Source organism: Suncus etruscus, chromosome 1 (assembly GCF_024139225.1).
Source record: "Suncus etruscus isolate mSunEtr1 chromosome 1, mSunEtr1.pri.cur, whole genome shotgun sequence".
NCBI lineage: Eukaryota > Metazoa > Chordata > Mammalia > Eulipotyphla > Soricidae > Suncus > Suncus etruscus.
Genome location: NC_064848.1, coordinates 825065 through 843631, shown reverse-complemented (window position 1 = coordinate 843631; position 18567 = coordinate 825065). Strand labels below are relative to the sequence as shown.

The window sequence follows — 18567 nt, the reverse complement described above, 5'->3', positions numbered from 1 at the left end:
ACTCTGAGCTATATACATGAAAGACTTTACCACGTGACTTGGCCCCTCTGCTGCTCTCTTAGGTCTTCAAATAACTGAACAGTGGGAACTTAAATGGAAGAGAAGAGACAAAAGAGTGGGGGGGGGACAGGAAATAGTGTATACTGGAAAATCCCAGACCTCTTTTATTTTTAAAGAGTATCATGCTATTTAATATAAACTCATCAGAACTGAGAGCAATTCAAAAGACAAATCCAAAAATACTATTCAAAAGATATCAGATCCGGGCCGGCGAGGTGGCGCTAGAGGTAAGGTGTCTGCCTTGCAAGTGCTAGCCAAGGAAGGACAGCGGTTTGATCCCCTGGCATCCCATATGGTCCCCCCAAGCCAGAGGCAATTTTTGAGCGCTTAGCCAGGAGTAACCCCTGATCATCAAACGGTGTGGGCCAAAAAAAAAAAAAAAAAGATATCAGATCCAATTTGCATTTAAGACCAGTTAAGACCAATATCAAACATTTTCCCAGCGTATTTATGCTTAATGTGTTTTTGTACAGTTTCTAGCTAGAACAACTCCAGTCATTTTTTTGTTTGTTATTTTAGTTTTTGGGTCACACCCAGCAGCACTCAGGGGTTACTCCTGGCAGGCTCAAGATCATGTGGGATGCCAGGATTTGAACCACTGTTCTTTTGCATGCCAGGCAAATGCTTTACCTCCATGCTATCTCTCCGGCCCCACCTCCAGTCATTTTAAACATTTCTTGGAGGGAACAATATTCAGGGCAGGCTTATTCCTGGCTCAGGAATCATGCCTAGTGGTTCTTGAGACACTATATGAACCTTACCTGCAATACTATATCTTCAGCTCTGTACATGTTTTGTTTGTTTGTTTGTTTGGGGGTCACAACCGGCAGTGCTCAGGGGTTACTCCTGGCTTTATGCTCAGAAATCACTCCTGGCAGGCTCGGGGGACCATATGGAATGCCGGGATTCGAACCATTGTCCTGCAAGCAAAGCAAACGCCTTCCTCCCATGCTATCTCTCCGTCCCCCGTACATGTTTCTAATTGTGAAAAATGCTGCATATTGGGGCCGGGCGGTGGTGCTAAAGGTAAGGTGCCTGCCTTGCCTGCGCTAGCCTTGGACGGACCACGGTTCGATCCCCCGGTGTCCCATATGGTCCCCCAAGCCAGGAGCAACTTCTGAGCACATAGCCAGGAGTAACCCCTGAGCGTTACCGGGTGTGGCCCAAAAACCAAAAAAAAAAAAAAAAAGAAAAGAAAAATGCTGCATATTAAACTAAAAAAAATGAGTGGATTGGGCTGGAGATAGCACAGTGGTAGGGTGTTTACCTTGCATGTGGCCAACAGTGGATAGACCCCGATTCGATTCCTGGCATCCCATATGGTCCCCTCAGTCTGCCAGGAACGATTACTGAGTATAGAGCCAGGAGTAACACCTGAGCGCTGCTGGGTGTGACCCAAAAACCAAAAAAAGAAAAGAAAAAAAAGTGAATAGGATGACATAGTAGCAGCCATTTTTCTCTCTGGTGTGGAAGCAGCAGCTTCTTTGGAACACACAACATGGATGAAATAGAGTTGACGTGAGGTCAAAGGCATCATTAAAACAGCCTGTACTTTGGCAAGTGCATTTTAAATTTAATTTTTTAATTTTTGGTTTTGGGGCCATCCCTGACTGTTCTCATGGGCCATTCTGGCTGTGCTCAGGGGACCATGCAGTGCTGGGGGTGGTACCTGGGTCTCCTGCATGCAAAACATGTGCTCCAGTCCCCGAGCCATTTCCCCAATCCCTGGCAAGTGTGGTGTGAGCACAGGTGTTTTCAGTTCCCTCACTGCTCTCCCAGGCTTCTCATTGCCTGGCTTCTTTGGCACATCTGTGAGTTTAGTGTTTGCGTCAGGTTTTGGATTGGGTTTGTTTTTGTTGTAGAGAAAGGACTGGGGAAGCAGGTGGTCTTTGACAGGCGAGAAACAGCCTTTTCACTTCTCTGTAAGTTCTAAGTATCCTGAAAGAAGCATTCAAGGTTGAAAAGTTTAAGGCCAACACCCAAAGGTTGTTTGAAGTAGTGGTAGCTAATCCACAAGGCATGGCATTTTTTATGATTTTCAACTGAAAAAAACAGGTATGTGATTGATACTGCACAATACATTTCCAAAGCATTTTTTGGGCTGAGAATGTTTCAAGAGGACCTTGGCTACTGTGTGTGGTTTCCAGGGCTTAGTCTGTGGTAGTGCCTAGGAAAGGGAAGTTAGAAGGACTAGTGACTTACTGACCCTTCCCCTCTGGTTCACAGGGAAGGGAATAATTTGGGGAGGATGACATACCAAATGATGCTCAGGGATTATTCCTGGCCTACACTCAGGAATCATTTCTTACAGTGTTCGGGGAATCATATGAGATGCCAGGGATTGGCCCTGTGCAAGGCAACACCCTACCCACTTTATTATCTCTCCAGCCCCCTGAAAGAAAATGCTTTTTTTTCTTTTAAATCCTGATTTCTTACCTAGTGCTTTTCCAGTTTTGCTGTTAGAATGCTTTGATTTGGATCAGATCCAGTTTAGGTAGCCCAAAGCTGTTCCCCACCAAATCTTAAATTCAGTCCAGTAGAATCTTTTCAAAAGGAACAGATCTTTGACATGTGAGATCCTTGAGGAAAGAAGGAGGCTACACAATCTCAGCTTATATACAACTTTACTTTTCAGAGTTTTCTTTTATGGCAAGGAAGCAATGTGTTAGCCACTTCTAAGAGGTTAGCTACTGGAAATGCAGCACTTTCTACTTATTCTTGGGTTGAAATAATTTGCCACAGAATTAAAAGTGTGGAAGCTAGATTGTTTTCTGAAACAGTGGGAAGCTTCTGGGATCATTTGCCTGTTGTCACAGGCTGCTATAAATGCGCTTGATGGCACTGGCCTCTTCTTGATCCAGAATGCCTTTCTCCACATAGATATCCGCTTGTTGGTTGATGAAGTCCCTCATTTTAGAAAGGTCATAACCTGGAAGACAACATTAGCATATACGGTACCAAGATCACAGAAGACCAGTTCCATTTCAATGAGTACCACTGGCTCAGAAACACAATGACTGAAGAAGACACATGGCACATAAATATGTCTCATCTGTCCATAACAACCTTTGGGAATACTCGGTGAGGAGTGACCCACTCTTAGGGCTTTGCAAAATTTCATGTTTATACCAATCACCAGGTACTCTTGTGTGATTCTGCATTAAGTAGATCAGAGACTCAGATTCTGAAAATTTAAATGATTTGTTTTTTTTTTTTTTTTTTTTTTTTTTTAAATGATTTGTTTTTATGATGCCAGGGTTGAAGCCATTTCTTTTTGTTTGTTTTGTTTGGGGGATGATACCCTGCCCTGAACCCGGGCTTTTGTATGAGGCAGACCGTCTTTACAGTGGAGCTACATCCCCTGCTCTGGAGCTGACAATTTAAGCAAGTTCTCAGGAGACGCTGATGCTGCTGGTCCAGAACATATGTGATCCCAGAAGCAATAAAAATGAGTAGAATTTCCAAAATGTGTTGTATGATGTCTGTGTTGCTATGAGAACCTACTTTTAAAAAGAATTCTCTGAAGGGACTGAAGTGATAGCACAGTGAGCAGGACGCTTGCTCTGAAAGTGGTTGCCTTGCTGGCCTTGCACGGTCGATCTCCTGCACCCTATGTGGCCCCCCAGGCCCACTAGGAGTGATCCCTGAGTGGAGAACCAGTAGTAAGTCCTGAGCACCTCCAGCTGAGACCCAAAAAGAAAATACATTTTCTTGCATGATTTTCATAAGATCTGAATGATATGCTTGGGCCAGGGAGATAGCATGGAGGTAAGGCGTTTGCCTTGCATGTAGAAGGACGGTGGTTCGAATCCCGGCATCCCATATAGTCTCCCAAGCCTACCGGGAGCGATTTCTGAGTATAGAACTGGGAGTAAACCCTGAGCACTGCCAGGTGTGACCCCCCCCCAAAAAAAAAAAAACCCAAAGAAACAGCCAAACGAAAAAGATTTGAATGATATGCATGGAACATAAAGCCAGATCAAAACCTCTTTATAATATTTCAGTCCTAATTAAGGAAATCTAGCAGTTGGGCTGGAGTGATAACACAAAAGGTAGGAAGTTTGCCTTGATGGAGCTGACTAGGATTCTATCCCCGGCATCCCATACTGCCAGGAATGACCACTGAGTGCAGAGCAAGGAGTAACCCCTGGCACTTCCAGTTGTGGCTCTCAAAAAAAGAAAATCTAGCAGTGGTAGAGTACTTGCCTTGCATATGTGAGGTCTTGGGTTAAAGGCCCAGCACACACACCCCACCCACACACAGTCTACAATGTCTTAACCACCAAACTGCTCTCCAAAAACATTTTCAATATGATGGGGAGGTGACCCAAAGGGCTCACACATGCTTGCTTTTCAAACCTCCTCAAGCACCACCAGGAGAAGCCCCTAAACATCATCAGGTGCACTGCTCCCCCCACAAAAACAATGTTAAAAACAAACAGATAAAGAGAAGGCTGCTATGGCCTCCGGTATTGGCAGGGAGTCTAGGGCCACACTCGGATTCTCAGTTAATTCAAGGGTTTTGCCCTGGTACAGGGCAGTACCTGGAGAAGTTAAGAGGAACCATGTCATAAGGGATGAAACCAGGGTCAGCTTTAAGCACCTTAGTCTGAACTTCTGGGCTCTCTCTCAAGCCCAAGTGGCATCTTTTTCAGGCCTAGAAACAAATCTCAGGCACCTGAGAGCTAGTATGGGGGAGCTTCTTGCCTTGCAAGTGAATGACCTGGGTTTGAGTCCCAGCACCACATGTGGTACCATAAGTACTAACAAGTATTATCACCAAGCATAATGTGAAGAGGAAGCCCTGAGTACTGCCAGGGGTGGCCAACCCCTAACTCCTCCCCCCAAAACACCCAAAACACATCAAGCCCACATAGTCCCTAATAAGAATCATATATTATTGTTATTCTTTAAATATTATTATTATTATTATTTTTTTTGGTTTTTGGGCCACACCCAGCGGTGCTCAGGGGTTACATCTGGCTGTCTGCTCAGAAATAGCTCCTGGCAGGCACGGGGGACCATATGGGACACCGGGATTCGAATCAACCACCTTTGGTCCCGGATTGGCTGCTTGCAAGGCAAACGCCGCTGTGCTATCTCTCCGGGCCCCTATTCTTTAAATATTCTTTGTTTTGTTTTTAGGCCACACCTGGTGGTACTCAGGGGTTACTCTTAGCTCTGTGCTTAAAAATTACTACTGGCAGGTTTGGGGGACCATATAGGATGCCAGGGATTGAACCTGGGTTGACCACATGCAAGGCTATGGTACTATCACTCTGGCCCCATTTAAAACGTTTAATAGGGGGCCGGAGAGACAGCATGGAGGTAAGGGCATTTGCCTTTCATCCAGAAGGACGGTGGTTCAAATCCCAGTATCCCATATGGTCCCCCGTGCCTGCCAGGGGCGATTCCTGAGCATAGAGCCAGGAGTGACCTCTGAGCGCTGCCGGGTGTGACCCCAAAAATGTTTAATGGTTATATTTTATTATTTATCCAATTACTTTGGGGTCCCCTCAAAGTGCTTAAGAGTCTTGGAGTTCAGGGCCCGGAGAGATAGTCCAGCGGCAGCAGCCAATCCAGGACCAAAGGTGGTTGGTTCGAATCCCGGTATCCCATATGGTCCCCCGTGCCTGCCAGGAGCTATTTCTGAGCAGTCAGCCAGGAGTAACCCCTGAGCGCCGCCGGGTGTGGCCCAAAAACCAAAAAAAAAAAAAAAAAAAAAAAGTCTTGGAGTTCACTCACACTTACACTCAGCTAAACTAGCTGTTCAGTTTTCAAGTTCAGGGACTTATGGTGGTTCAGGGGTGTCAGGGGATGTGAGGCTACATTCAAACTCAGCTTCTCACACAGAGAATGTAGTTCTTACAAGGAATGTAGCTTGTCTTCTGAGCTATCATCCCAGATGCAGATATACCCAGAAAAATTTGAGGAGCCACTTGAGGGTGCTTAGGGGCTTGTGATTACACCTGGATACTTGCCCAGCTACACGTCACAGTGCCATTCTAGCCAATGCTGAGGTATGGGGACTATGCCATGACAAAGATATACATGTACAAGGCATACATATCCCTGACATCTCCCTGGTCCCCCGAAGACCAGTTTGAATGGCAACATACAAGACACCCAAGAAGAAGGTATCAAAATGTTACTCCACTTTGGTTCAACATATGGTCTCTCACTTCTACACATCTTGCACCCCTCTCTCGGGATTGTGAGTTTCTGCTGGCTGATTCCCTTGAGGAAGGGAATAATGGGGCTCATTCTAACCACTGGCAGCCCCTGGAACTAAGCCATACATCCTGTAATCTTATAAGGAAAAGAGGAAAGAAGAGAGGGGCCCCAAAGCTCAGAGCACAGACATCCACCTTGGCCACTTGTAGGGAATTGGAACCTAATCAACTCAAGCCCCCTCCAAGTCCACAGGGTTCTCGTGCCCAGCACAGCTGAGTGGGCCAAAAAACAAAAACAAAAACAAAAACACCTGCGCCACCTCACCTGAAAGGCTTGTTCCTTCTGGGGGTTCAAGTGTGAGGGTTTAGAGCAGTGATGGCTGACCTTTTTGAGCCCGAGTGCCCAAACTGCCGCACAAAACCAAAGACTTTCCTTCAAGTGCCAGCACGTCCTCCCAATGGCCAGTCCAGCCCTGTTGTCAGGTGAGCTGCAAAGCAGACACCAGCACCACACTCGCCTCCTGCCGTGCTGCAGATCTTAATTGTGGACCTTCCCGCGTGCCAGCTGCAAGGCCTTCGCGTGCCACTGCTGGCATGCGTGCCATAGGTTCGCCATTGAGGATTTAGAGTGAACTTGGTAGCCAGCATGGAAGAGTGTTGCCTCACCAAAACCATGTCGAGCTCCTCATTCAGACATGAAGGAGCTGGACTGAGAAGGGCAGAGTCCATCTCGGATCCTGTGTGCTCGTATGCAGAGAAGGGAAAGTTGGGAGTTCAGCCCTGCTCTGCTCCAGCTGGCTCCAAGTATACATAAGGCAACAGTCAACTCACCAAGCTTAAAAGAGGCTCTGAGGTTGTCAGGCCCAAAAGAGACAAGACCCAGCTTTACTGTATCTTGTTTGCTGTAGTTGCTGTTTTGGGGGCCCACCTGGCCATGCTCAGGACTTCCTCCTGACTCTTCTAAGGGATCACTCCTGGCAGGACTCAGGTACCAGAGATCAAAGCTGGGTCAGCTGTGTGCAAGGCAAGCATCCTACTGTCCTACTATACTCTCTGGAAGGCAGCAGGCTTTATTACGTCCATGAATTGCCTTTCCTGGATTTAGGAAAGAGCTTTGGGTCAATCAAGTCCCTACCAAACAGAGGGCATTAGGTCAGAAGCTTAAGATTAGGTCAAAGCTGCTCTATTTTCCTGCCCCAACTGCTGCAGCCAATACAAGGTCCCAAAGATCCCCAAGGCTTTGAGAGATAACCCAGGGGAATCAGCATTAAGAGTATTTACCTTGCCTGGGTTCCATCACACACACACACACACACACACACACACACACACACACACACACACCACATACATGTTTTAAGGTGGTTGGGGAGATGGTTTAAAGGAATAGAGTCCATGCTTTGTATGCAGCTCTGGTTTCGATCCCTAACACTATGTGGTCCCCTGAAGACATTTAGGGAGGGATCCAAGAGTACTTCCAGGTCAGTCGAAAAACCACAAAGAGATGACTCATGCCAAGCAGAGCACTTAAGAAAGACATGGAGAAATGTCAGCTTTGGAGGATCAGTTCCAATCTCCCTCACTTCCTGGAGAGCAGGAGAACTGAATCCAACTTTCATTCATATATATACATATACACATATGTATGTATGTATGTATGTATGTATGTATTTTTTGCAAATATTTTGAGATGAGCCTAAGATATTTCTTTCATTCCTCCTGGCCAACTCTAGCTTCACAAATGATGCCCTCTCCAGAATTTCCAGTTTCATTTTCTTTAAAATGAAACAAAGGGTGAAAGATCCATGAGAAGCTAAATGAAGACCCTCCTATTGTCTGCTATACCTCCAGATTTTCTTTTCTTTACTTTTGTTTGAGGGCTATACCTGAGAACTCTAAACTCATATCACCTCTGGAGGTTCAGAAGGGGTGCTTGGGATCAAACTTGAGTCAGCCACATGCAAGGCAATTTCTCTACCTGGTGTTCTATATCTTTGGCACCTTTTCCCTTTTTGGTGTGGGTATAGGGGGTCAAACCCAGGGCCTCAAGCATGACATACTCCAAGGACCACATCCCTCACCTGATACCTCCTCATATTTCAATGTATCCTTATTCTATTCCTCATTTGAAATCAGATTTGGAATTTGCATCTGTTCAGTCTTCCTTTATACAACAATGAAAGACATCCTTTTTTTTTTTTTTTTGCCACATCTGGCAATGCTTAGGGGTCACTCCTGACTACACTCAGGAATTACTCGTGGCACTGTTGGGGGGGGGTTGCATATGGGATGCTAAGGACTGTGTGCAAAACAGGCACCCGACCTACTTGTAGTATTTCTCCAGCCCCCAAGACACATTCTCTTTGCGTTACGATTTGGTTTTTCATAATAGGCAATTTTTTTCCAGGTTTGTGCTCCACACTATTGGCTCACCATTAAATGTCTCTAGCTGAACTGATGACGACAAACACACAGGGACTATCTAGACATCTGTGGGCTTATTGTGAGCACTGAAGTTCAGGGTATCCGAAAGCTCACCTCATTTATTTTAGACGGTAATACCCAGTAGTACTTGGAAGGGAGACATTCCCAGTAGGGCTTGGGGAACATATGATGCCAGAGATCAAATCTAGGGCTTGTGCAGGCAAAATACAGGAGATGCTCCGACCCTAAGCAATGGTTCCTGTTAAAGCCTCATTATGCAACTGCTCTGAACTGACATCTGACTCCTCTTCCCACATCATCCTAGAGTTTTTCTCTTTCCTATGCCTGGCCTTAGATTTATCCCTGTCATTTTGACTCCTTCCTGCCTGTCTTTCTTCAGTTTGTTTTTTGTTTGTTTGTTTGTGGGCACATCCAACAGTGCTAAGAAGCTATTCTCGAGAGTGCTCTATGGGTCCATGTGGTACTGGATACTGAACCCAGGCATCCTGTTTGCAAAGCATGTAAACTACTCATTGGAGAGTTTCCCATAATTGCTGGAAGTTTCTGTTCTTTCTGTTTTGTTTTGGGCACATCCAGTTGTGCTCAGTTGTACTCAAGATCCCTACACTAAGGGATCATTCCTAGTGAGCTCAGAGGGGACATTCTGGGGTGTTCGGGATTAAATTCAGATCAGCTGTGTGCGAGGCAAGTGTCTTCCCTACTATACTATCATTCTGGCCTCAGAAGTCTTGCTTAAGCCAGCTCTGGTTCTTCCAAATGCACAGCTGCAAGCAGTCTTATGATCTTGCTTTCTCTATCTTCTTTTTCTTTCTTTTTTTTTTTTTTTTTTTTGGTTTTTGGGTCACACCCGGCAGTGCCACTCCTGGCACTACACTCAGGAATTGCCCCTGGCAGGCACGGGGGATCATATGGGATGCCGGGATACGAGCAACCGTCCTTCTGGACACAAGGCAGACGCCTTACCTCCATGCTATCTCTCTAGTCCCATCTGCCTTCTAAACCTAGTGTGTGGGACCCTGCAAAGCCCTGCTGGATTCTAGGGCAATGGAATTGCTCCAGATTCTGGCACAATCTTCTCCCATTCAGTCTTGCTATCCAATTTCCCTTTGACAGGGGAACATCTCTTGTCCCTGGTCTGTACACTGCAGGCTTGGTCATGCCCTGTCATCCAGCACTCTGTCCCCTCATGGAGTCGGGCCTTTCCTCTCTGGCTTGTGCAAGGTCACACCAGACATCAGATTTGTTGACATAAATGGTGGGAATGGGAGCATGGAGTAAGAATTGCATCTTGCTGGCTTCCTGTCACCTGGGTCATTACGAAGGTGGGTGATGTGCTCTTGGGATTTTAACATACTATTCTTGGGGCTCTGACATTTTTTCATAATCAAATGAAAAGGAAGAGTCTTTGCTTAAAAGGCCAAATTGAAGGCTAGAGGTTCCTGTTTTATGTGCTTTGGAGAGGCACCAGTGGCCTCAGTGGGTCTGAGAAGAGGTTTTAGCCTACTGTGCAGGAGGAATTTTAAACAAGGCCCTGAGAAATGGTTGTGGCTTTCAATTCATAACCGCATTGGATGCTTACCTTCCTTATTTTCCTTTTTATTGTGTTTTTTCAACCATTCAATATTTTTCTTGATGGCTTCCAAATAGGCTTCTGTTTTCCCTAGATAGAACAAGAGAAGCTGAATCAAGCACACAGAATATCACTGCAGCATTTTTTTACTTTTAATTTATGTTGTTGTTGTTGTTGTTGTTGTTGTTGTTACACCCAGTAATGTTCAGGATTTACTCCTGGCTCTGTCTCAGGGATTATTCTTGGCAGGGCTCATGGGACCATATGGGATGCTGGAGACTGAACTAGGTTTGGCCACTTGGAAGGCAAAGACTCTATCCACGGTACTTGCTCCAGCACCTAAAAATACATCTTTTGTTTTTTTAAAAAAAAGTAGGGCTTAGAGCGTGTCTTTTAAGTCATGGGTTCAAGTCCCCAGTGTCACACTCCAAGGCACTGCCATCCTGACACTGGAGCCTGGTAGCTCTGCTGCCTGTAATCCCAGTGCCACACTCTGCAGCCTGTGATAGGCTGCACCATGCTCAGGAGCGGGGGAAGAATCAAGGGGTGCAGCCCTGGGAAGTTTTACAAGAAAAATGGTAAGTGGCCTGTGTTATCGATGGTGTGGAAACTGCTTGAATGCCCATGGCAGCAAGTGGATAAGAAACTTGTGCACACATGAGAATCCTACTGTGGGCCATAACCTGTTAGTATCAGGCTGAGTGAATTGAGTCAAAGGGAGAACAGACATTAGTATGCTCAATTGTGTGGAACAAAAAGAAACAGGAAATAGGGGCCGGAGAGGTGGCGCTAGAGGTAAGGTGTGTCTGCCTTGCAAGCGCTAGCCAAGGAAGGACCGTGGTTCAATCCCCTGGCGTCCCATATGGTCCCCCCAAGCCAAGGGCAATTTCTGAGTGCTTAGCCAGGAGTAAACTCTGAGCATCAAATGGGTGTGGCCCAAAAATATCAAAAAAAGAAAGAAAGAAAAAGAAACAGGAAATAGGCAATCTCTGATGGAAACAAATCCTGGGATTCTGTCCACAGAGTTGAGTTGGCCATTGATGCTAGAGCTGAGTGGAAATGGTGCAACAAGAGTTCAGGGATAGTGGTAGATGGATATTGGGAGTCTGGTAGAGATTGGGGTAAAGGTACAGTGTAGACCTGAAATACAAGTACTAATACTGTTTGTGTTTTGGGGCCATGTCTGACCCAGTGCTAAGGGATAAGTTTTCACAGAGCTCAGAGAACCATATGGGACACCGTGGACTAAACCCTGGTTGGGTGCATCCAAAGCAAACACATTAACATTCATACTATCTCTCCAGTCCTGATGGGTTTCTGTTGTTGTTATTGTTGTTGTTGTTGTTATTGTTGTTGTTTTGCAACCACATCTGGTGTTGCTCAGGGGTTACCGTGATACTGCACTCAGGAATTACTCCTGGACTCGGGACCATATGAGATTTCAGAAATTGAAGTCGAGTCAGCTGAGTGCAAGGCAAACACTCAACCCTCTGTATTATTGCTCTAATTGCTCTATAATTGCTCTAACCCCAACCAGGTTTGTATAACAGACACAGCATAATAGAAAGATTGCTCAGGGTGTACAAGATGAAACTGGGAAAATTAAAAAACAACAGTGAGGACTGGAGCAATAATCCAGCAGATAGGGTGTTTGCCTTGCACATGGCCAACCTGGTTTTGATCCCCAGCATCCAATATGGTGCCCAAGCCTACCATGAGTAATTTCTGAGTGCAGAGCCAGAAGTAACCTCTATATGCTGCCAGGTGTGGCCCAAACCGCCCCCCCCAACATAACAAAACAAAAATATTATGAATAGAACCAGGGATATAGTATAGAAGGTTGAGTCCCACCAAAAGCAATCCCAGAGCAACAACAGGTGTGGCCCCAAAACCAAGGGAAAAAATGGCAAGCAGGAGACGATGTGGCTCCAGTGATAGAGTACATGCCTTGTATATATAAGATCAACTATTATGTGGCCCACCCTGAACACCATGAAAGAAGGGCATGGCTGCCAAGAACCATCTCCACAACAAAATATATAAGTGTATGGGTTTTTCTCCTTTAGAATAAACTGAGAGGCTGGAGTGATAGTACAATAGGTAGGGCACTTGCCTTGCACATAGCCAATTTGGCTTCGATATCTGGTAACCTATATGGTTCCCCAAGCACTGCCAGGATTATTTCCTGAGTAAGAGTCTGAGCATCACCGAATGTGGTCTAAACCTCCTCACTCCCCCACCCCCCCAGAAAAACCCAGCAGAATAAAAATTGAGGCTAGCAGAGAGAGCACAAGGAATAAGGCACACGCCTTGCATGCAACTGATTCTGGTTCAAATCCCCACAAAAGCAGGAGTATACATCCCTAAGCACTGCTGGGTTTATATTATAATAAAAATATATGTGTAATATAATACATTATAATACAATACATAATACAAACACCAAAAATACTTAATTCTTGATCTGAAAGGCTTGAGATCAAATACACTGAATTTAAATAATAGTTGTATCAGACACAAGACGCTAAGCATCACTGGATCCCTGTTACTTCATTTTCAAAGAGCCTGATGAAATTTACATTTTGCTCCTGTTTTACTCATGGGAAAACAGACTCAGGGAGGTGATATGAAGCTGTTCGAAGGGGCTCTATGAAGTAAAAGTGAGAACCTGGTCTTGAGCAGGAATAATGTGAAACATCTGAGAAGAGCCTGTAAAGACATCTTTTCATCTTGTGTGAGAGTCTTCGTTGTTATCCTTGAAAAGGAGATTCTCAGACTCACCTGCACCTTAGAATTACTCATGGAGCTATTGAAAAATTCAAATGCTGGAATGGGGAGTTAACACAGCATCTAGGGCACATGCTTGGCATGCAATTGATACCTGGATTTGATTTCTGGCACGATAAGGTGCCAGTGAGCTTCACTAGATGCAGTCCATGATGAGGTGGCCTTGTGTATCCCTGCACTGCAGGGCCTGAGCAGCATTGCATCCTCCAGCTCTTGCAGTGCAGGTCCAGTTAGCCAAGAGGCCCTATTGTAATTCCCAGGTTTCAGAGGGATGCCCCCTCCCCCCGCCCAAATTAGAAACAAACAAAAGGCCCTGATCAACTTTCCAAAAAAGTAAATAAAAATATCTAAAGTCGGGGCCGGCGAGGTGGTGCTAGAGGTAAGGTGTCTGCCTTGCAAGCACTAGCCAAGGAAGGACCGCGGTTCGATCCCCCGGCGTCCCATAGGGTCCCCCCAAGCCAGGGGCAATTTCTGAGCGCTTAGCCAGGAGTAACTCCTGAGCATCAAACAGGTGTGGCCGAAAAAAATCTAAAAAAAAATATCTGAAGTCAGGGGTTAAGTGTGACATACAAAGGTGAATCCAACATTCAGCCAAATCTGGAAGTGGAAAATGAGGGCTCTGTTCCCAGCCTATTTGATTCTTCTCTGAGTTTGTTTTCCTCCTTTGCTGTGCACCGCTTCCTACCAGTTGGCCCTTAGTCTCTCCTCTATTTATGGGATTTTCATCTGTGCCCTTTGGATTATTTCTCTCACTCTCTACACCGATCCCCACCATTGAGAAACACTGATCCATTTGCGTCCAAACTATTCTTCTACATCTTAGCTAAGATGTACCCAGTATTGAGGATACTAGCAGGTGTTCCTATGCCATCATAGAGAGGCAGCTGGTTCCTATTTATTTTCTCCTCTTGGGAGAGTGCAAAAACAGATCTACTATTTGCACAGCATGCAAGGAAGCCCAGGAGAGTTAGCTTTGAAAAGCTGTGCTATTTTTCTTTTTCAAATTTATTTCCGTTTCCTTTGGATAAAAAATAGCTCAAGGCTGAAGTAATATGGCACAAGGCTTAAAACATATGCTGAAGCAGATTGGAAAAGGGCCAGAGTTGATGCAGCCCAACTTTTCTGGCTGATTTAGATTTTAGCTCTGCAAAAGAAATACTTTCTTTGATACTTAATTTGTCCTGACCCTAATATGTGCTATCCTGTTCACCACCCCAGTGCCCTCAAAAATACTGCAGAAACTGGACTGGAGAAACAGTACAAAGGGAAGGGTGGTTGTCTTGCATGTAGCTGACCCAGGTTTAATTTCTGGCACCCAATATGGTCTCCCAAGCTCTGCCATGAGTGATACTGGAGTGCAGAGCTAGGAAAAAGCTCTGAGTACCACTAGGTGTGCCCCAGAAACCAGGGGGAAAAGATATAGCAGAAACTAATAGAATTAATATTGGGGTAGGGACACAGGGATAGTACAGAAGATAAGTGTTATTGTGTGTGATTGCAGAGGTGATAACCCTGGTTAAAATCCCAAGCACCACAAATGATCTTGAGGACCTCCAGGGACTGTGCCTGCAAACAGAGCCACAAATAGCTCCTGTGGCCCAAACCTCTCCCCACAAATCTATTGAATACTAGATGTTCTAGGCATAGTAGTTCTTCAAAAAAAATATAAATTTACTATAGTGCTTAAAAGTTATATTTTTTCAGGGCCAGGGATTTGAGCCATACAGAGCAGTGCCCAGCCAGGGCTTACTTCTGGCTCTGTGCTCAGGAAATCACTGCTGGTGGTGTTTGAGGGACCATATATAGTGTGCCAGGGGGATTGAACTGGGATCAGTCTTGCAAGGAAAATGCCTTGATTTCTCTACTATCTTTCTGGCATCCTAGGTGCTTAAGATTATGTATGGTAAAGATGGCATGACTATTTGAGCTGCACAAGGCAAACCAAGCAGTAGTGATACAAAAGATACTGATATGGACACCCTAGTCATTCCACTCCAGAATTTCTGCACCATGGTGGCAAGGTGAAGGCTCATGGCAGCAGGGAATACTGTGACAACCAAAGGACATGGTTTTAAGGTCCAGCTTGGCCATCTTTTGATTCTGGGATTGTAGATAAGTGACTTTGATCTCTGAGTCATGGGTTCTTTATTTTTAAGTTAGGGTGCTCATTTGAAGAGCCTGCTTTTTCTCCATGGGAAGTTTTTCTCCACAGTCCTGGAACAACTTGTGGAATGGCCAATCTACTGAACTGAGTTCCTGGAACACTTGCTGACCTACAGGATCAAGGCTGGACTCACTGTTTGGGGCATTTTTAGCAAAATGCCTTTTGGGGTTAAACTAAAGTCTGGGAGTTTTTCCCTTTTATGATGCTTTAAAAAAAAAGCAGCCACAGGACCCAGAGAGATAGCACAGCAGCGTTTGCCTTGCAAGCAGCCGATCCAGGACCAAAGGTGGTTGGTTCGAATCCCGGTGTCCCATATGGTCCCCCGTGCCTGCCAGGAGCTATTTCTGAGCAGACAGCCAGGAGTGACCCCTGAGCACTGCTGGGTGTGGCCCAAAAACCAAAAAAAAAAAAAAAAAATTAATAATGGGGCCGGAGAGATAGCATGGAGGTAAGGCATTTACCTTTCATGCAGAAGGTCATCGGTTCGAATCCCGGCGTCCCATATGGTCCCCCGTGCAAGCCAGGAGCAATTTCTGAGCACAGAGCCAGGAAAAACCCCTGAGCATTGCCGGGTGTGACCCAAAAACCACAAAAAAAAAAAAAAAAAAAAAAAAAAGCAGCCACACATATTAGTCCATTTATTGTCAACTTTTTAATCAACCACCTCTTTTCTCTCTGGCTTTTATAAAGAAGTACAAAGAATTATAAACTGTTTAGATAAAAGGTATCTTAGAGATCATCCACATTCATCCTCAGAATCTAAACTGGACAAATGATAATGCTGGAATGAGTTTATGGGTATGAGGAAACTTATCTCATCATTTGAATAATTAAAAATAAAGGATTTCCGGTGACTCATGGAGCAGAAGTGAATGAGTAAACAGAGAACTGGCAAAAAGAGCCACACTGAGATCATGGAATCAAGTTTTTAAAGTACATTTCTTTTATCTCTAGAGAGCAATTTAAAAATGAAGCAACTTTAGGCTACAATAGTACAGGATTGGGTGCATGCCTTGCATGCTGCTGGCCAGTTGGATCTCTGGCTCCATTATGGCCTTACAAGCACAGGGCACAGGTGTAGCCCTGGAAATTAGCTGTGTACCCCTGGCAAATTCTGAGAAATTCTCAGTATTTTTTGGCCCTTATACTGAGCCTCCACCCTGGCTAAGAATTTCTGGGAGAAACTTTGCAGGCCTCCTAAGCACCACTTAAAGACCAAAAAGAGGGGGCGAAGCAATGGCACAAGCAATAGGGCATTTGCCTTGCACGTGGCTAACATAGGACGTCCCATATGGTCCCCCAAGCCAGGAGCGATTTCTGAGCACATAGCCAGGAGTGTCAACCCCTGAGTGTCAATGGGTATGGCCCAAAAAAGCAAAAAAGCAAAAAAAAAAAAAAATTAGTGACTTTATAGGTGGAATCAAAGTTAAAATAAGGGCCCGGAGAGATAGCACAGTGGCGTTTGCCTTGCAAGCAGCTGATCCAGGACCAAAGGTGGTTGGTTCGAATCCCGGTGTCCTATATGGTCCCCTGTGCCTGCCAGGAGCTATTTCTGAGCAGACAGCCAGGAGTAACCCCTGAGCAACGCCAGGTGTGGCCCAAAAACCAAAAAAAAAAAAAAAAAAAAGAAAAAGAAAAAAAAACAAAGTTAAAATAAATTCACTTTATTTGGCATATTACTAGATTTATAGTTGGGGGGGTTGGGCTACATCCAGCAGCACTCAGGGGTTACTCCTGGTTCTACACTTGGAGTTCGTTCCTGGCAGGCTCAGGATACTGAATGAGATGCTGGGGATTGAAGCCGCGTAAGCTACATGCAAGACAAATGCCCTACCTGCTATGCTATCATTACAGTCACTAGAAAAAATTTTCGCTTCAAAAGAGTAATTATTTTCTTTTTTTGGGGGGGCGTCACACCTGGAAACACTCAGGGGTTACTCTGGCTCTACGCTCAGAAATCAATCCTGGCAGGCTCAGGGGACCATATGGGATGCCGGGATTTGAACCACTGATCTGCATGCAAGGCAAACACTTTACCTCCATGCTATCTCTCCGGCCCCAAGAGTAATTTTTTTCAATGCACTTTACAATTGAAAGAAACTCAGCATTAAAGCTTTAATTTCCCTTTACATCCTTCTTTTCTTTGGGGGGAGGCCACCTCTGGCAGTGCTCAAATATTACTCCTGGCAGGCTCAGGGGACCTTTCGAGATAACGGGAATCAAACCCAGGTTCATCGCATGCAAAGCAAACTCCCTACCTGCTGTGCTATTACTCCAGCCCCATTTTCACACTGGTCTTATTTGCACTAATGAAAACAAGTTTAACTGCATTCAAACCATTTGCAAAATGTGTACACACAGTCTCACAGTGTTGTGAGACTACATCTAATTATAAAGACAACATGGTTTTTTTTCAAGGAAGTTTTAAAATCTATCCTAATATTTTGTTTATAACATTGTTCTCAGTCATTAGTGAAAGGCTGTTAACACAGTCTCTGTGAATTAGAGTATCTTTAAAATTTGTTTGGAGGCAGTATTTAGGACTGCCAGATCACTCCTGGCAAGCTTGGAGTAGCACACGGGATGACGGGGATCAAACCTAGATTGGTTGCATGCAAGGCAAGCACATATCCATCTACCTATGTTTCTAGCCCCTGTGAATTAGAATCATTGTTTAAATACTTTAAGCACCATGGTTAAAAAAATTGTCCATAATTGAATTTCAGTCATACAGTGTACAACACCCTTCACCAGTGCACTTCCCCCACCACCAATGTCCCCAGTTTCCCTCCTACCCACCCATCCCCACCTGTCTCTGGGGCAGGTACTTCTTTCTCTCTCTCTGTCTCACTCTCTGTCTCTCTGTCTCTCTGTCTCCGGTTTATACTAATTAGAGGTTGCCCTACAGATCTATGTTTTTCAATCAAGTCTTAAAAGTGTTCATTGAGCACCAAAACCCATAGTTTCAATCATCAAAAGACGAAGCATTTTGTCATCTCAAGAGCCTCAAGGCCATTAGGAACGATGATTATTCAAATCCAGACTCAAAGATGTGGGTCCATCGTTTCCATCAGATGTGTTCATTTTTTCATCTTGGGTGCCTATCCTTATGGGTTCTTATTACAGGTGTGATAACAGTTTTTGCTTCTCCATTGTATTGCCAAGTAGACAGTTAATATGTCCCCTACCTTTTGGCATGCTTGTCTTCCCTCTTGCATTGGAGTTAACTTTTGTGGAATCCTTCAAGGTAACATACTCCTTTTCCATCTTAGCCGCTTCTTCCTTGGTGCTGTCTGTTTCCTCGTGACTCTTCTCTGAAGGAGCTGAAATCAGATTGGGGACTATTAGAACTGTCTTTCTAACTAGTG

The 18567-nt window shown here is 44.9% G+C and overlaps 1 protein-coding gene across 1 annotated transcript in view; it reads right to left on the bottom strand.

Moving 5' to 3' along the window:
* Positions 1-2667: 2667 nt before the first annotated feature.
* The window catches only part of SCG3 (secretogranin III), a 47379-nt gene continuing 31479 nt past the window's right edge, over positions 2668-18567 (bottom strand). The window contains 3 exon segments of the mRNA XM_049777909.1: positions 2668-2989; positions 10258-10338; positions 18388-18522. Of these exon segments, the coding sequence (XP_049633866.1) occupies positions 2871-2989; positions 10258-10338; positions 18388-18522 (335 nt within the window). The 3' untranslated portion in view covers positions 2668-2870.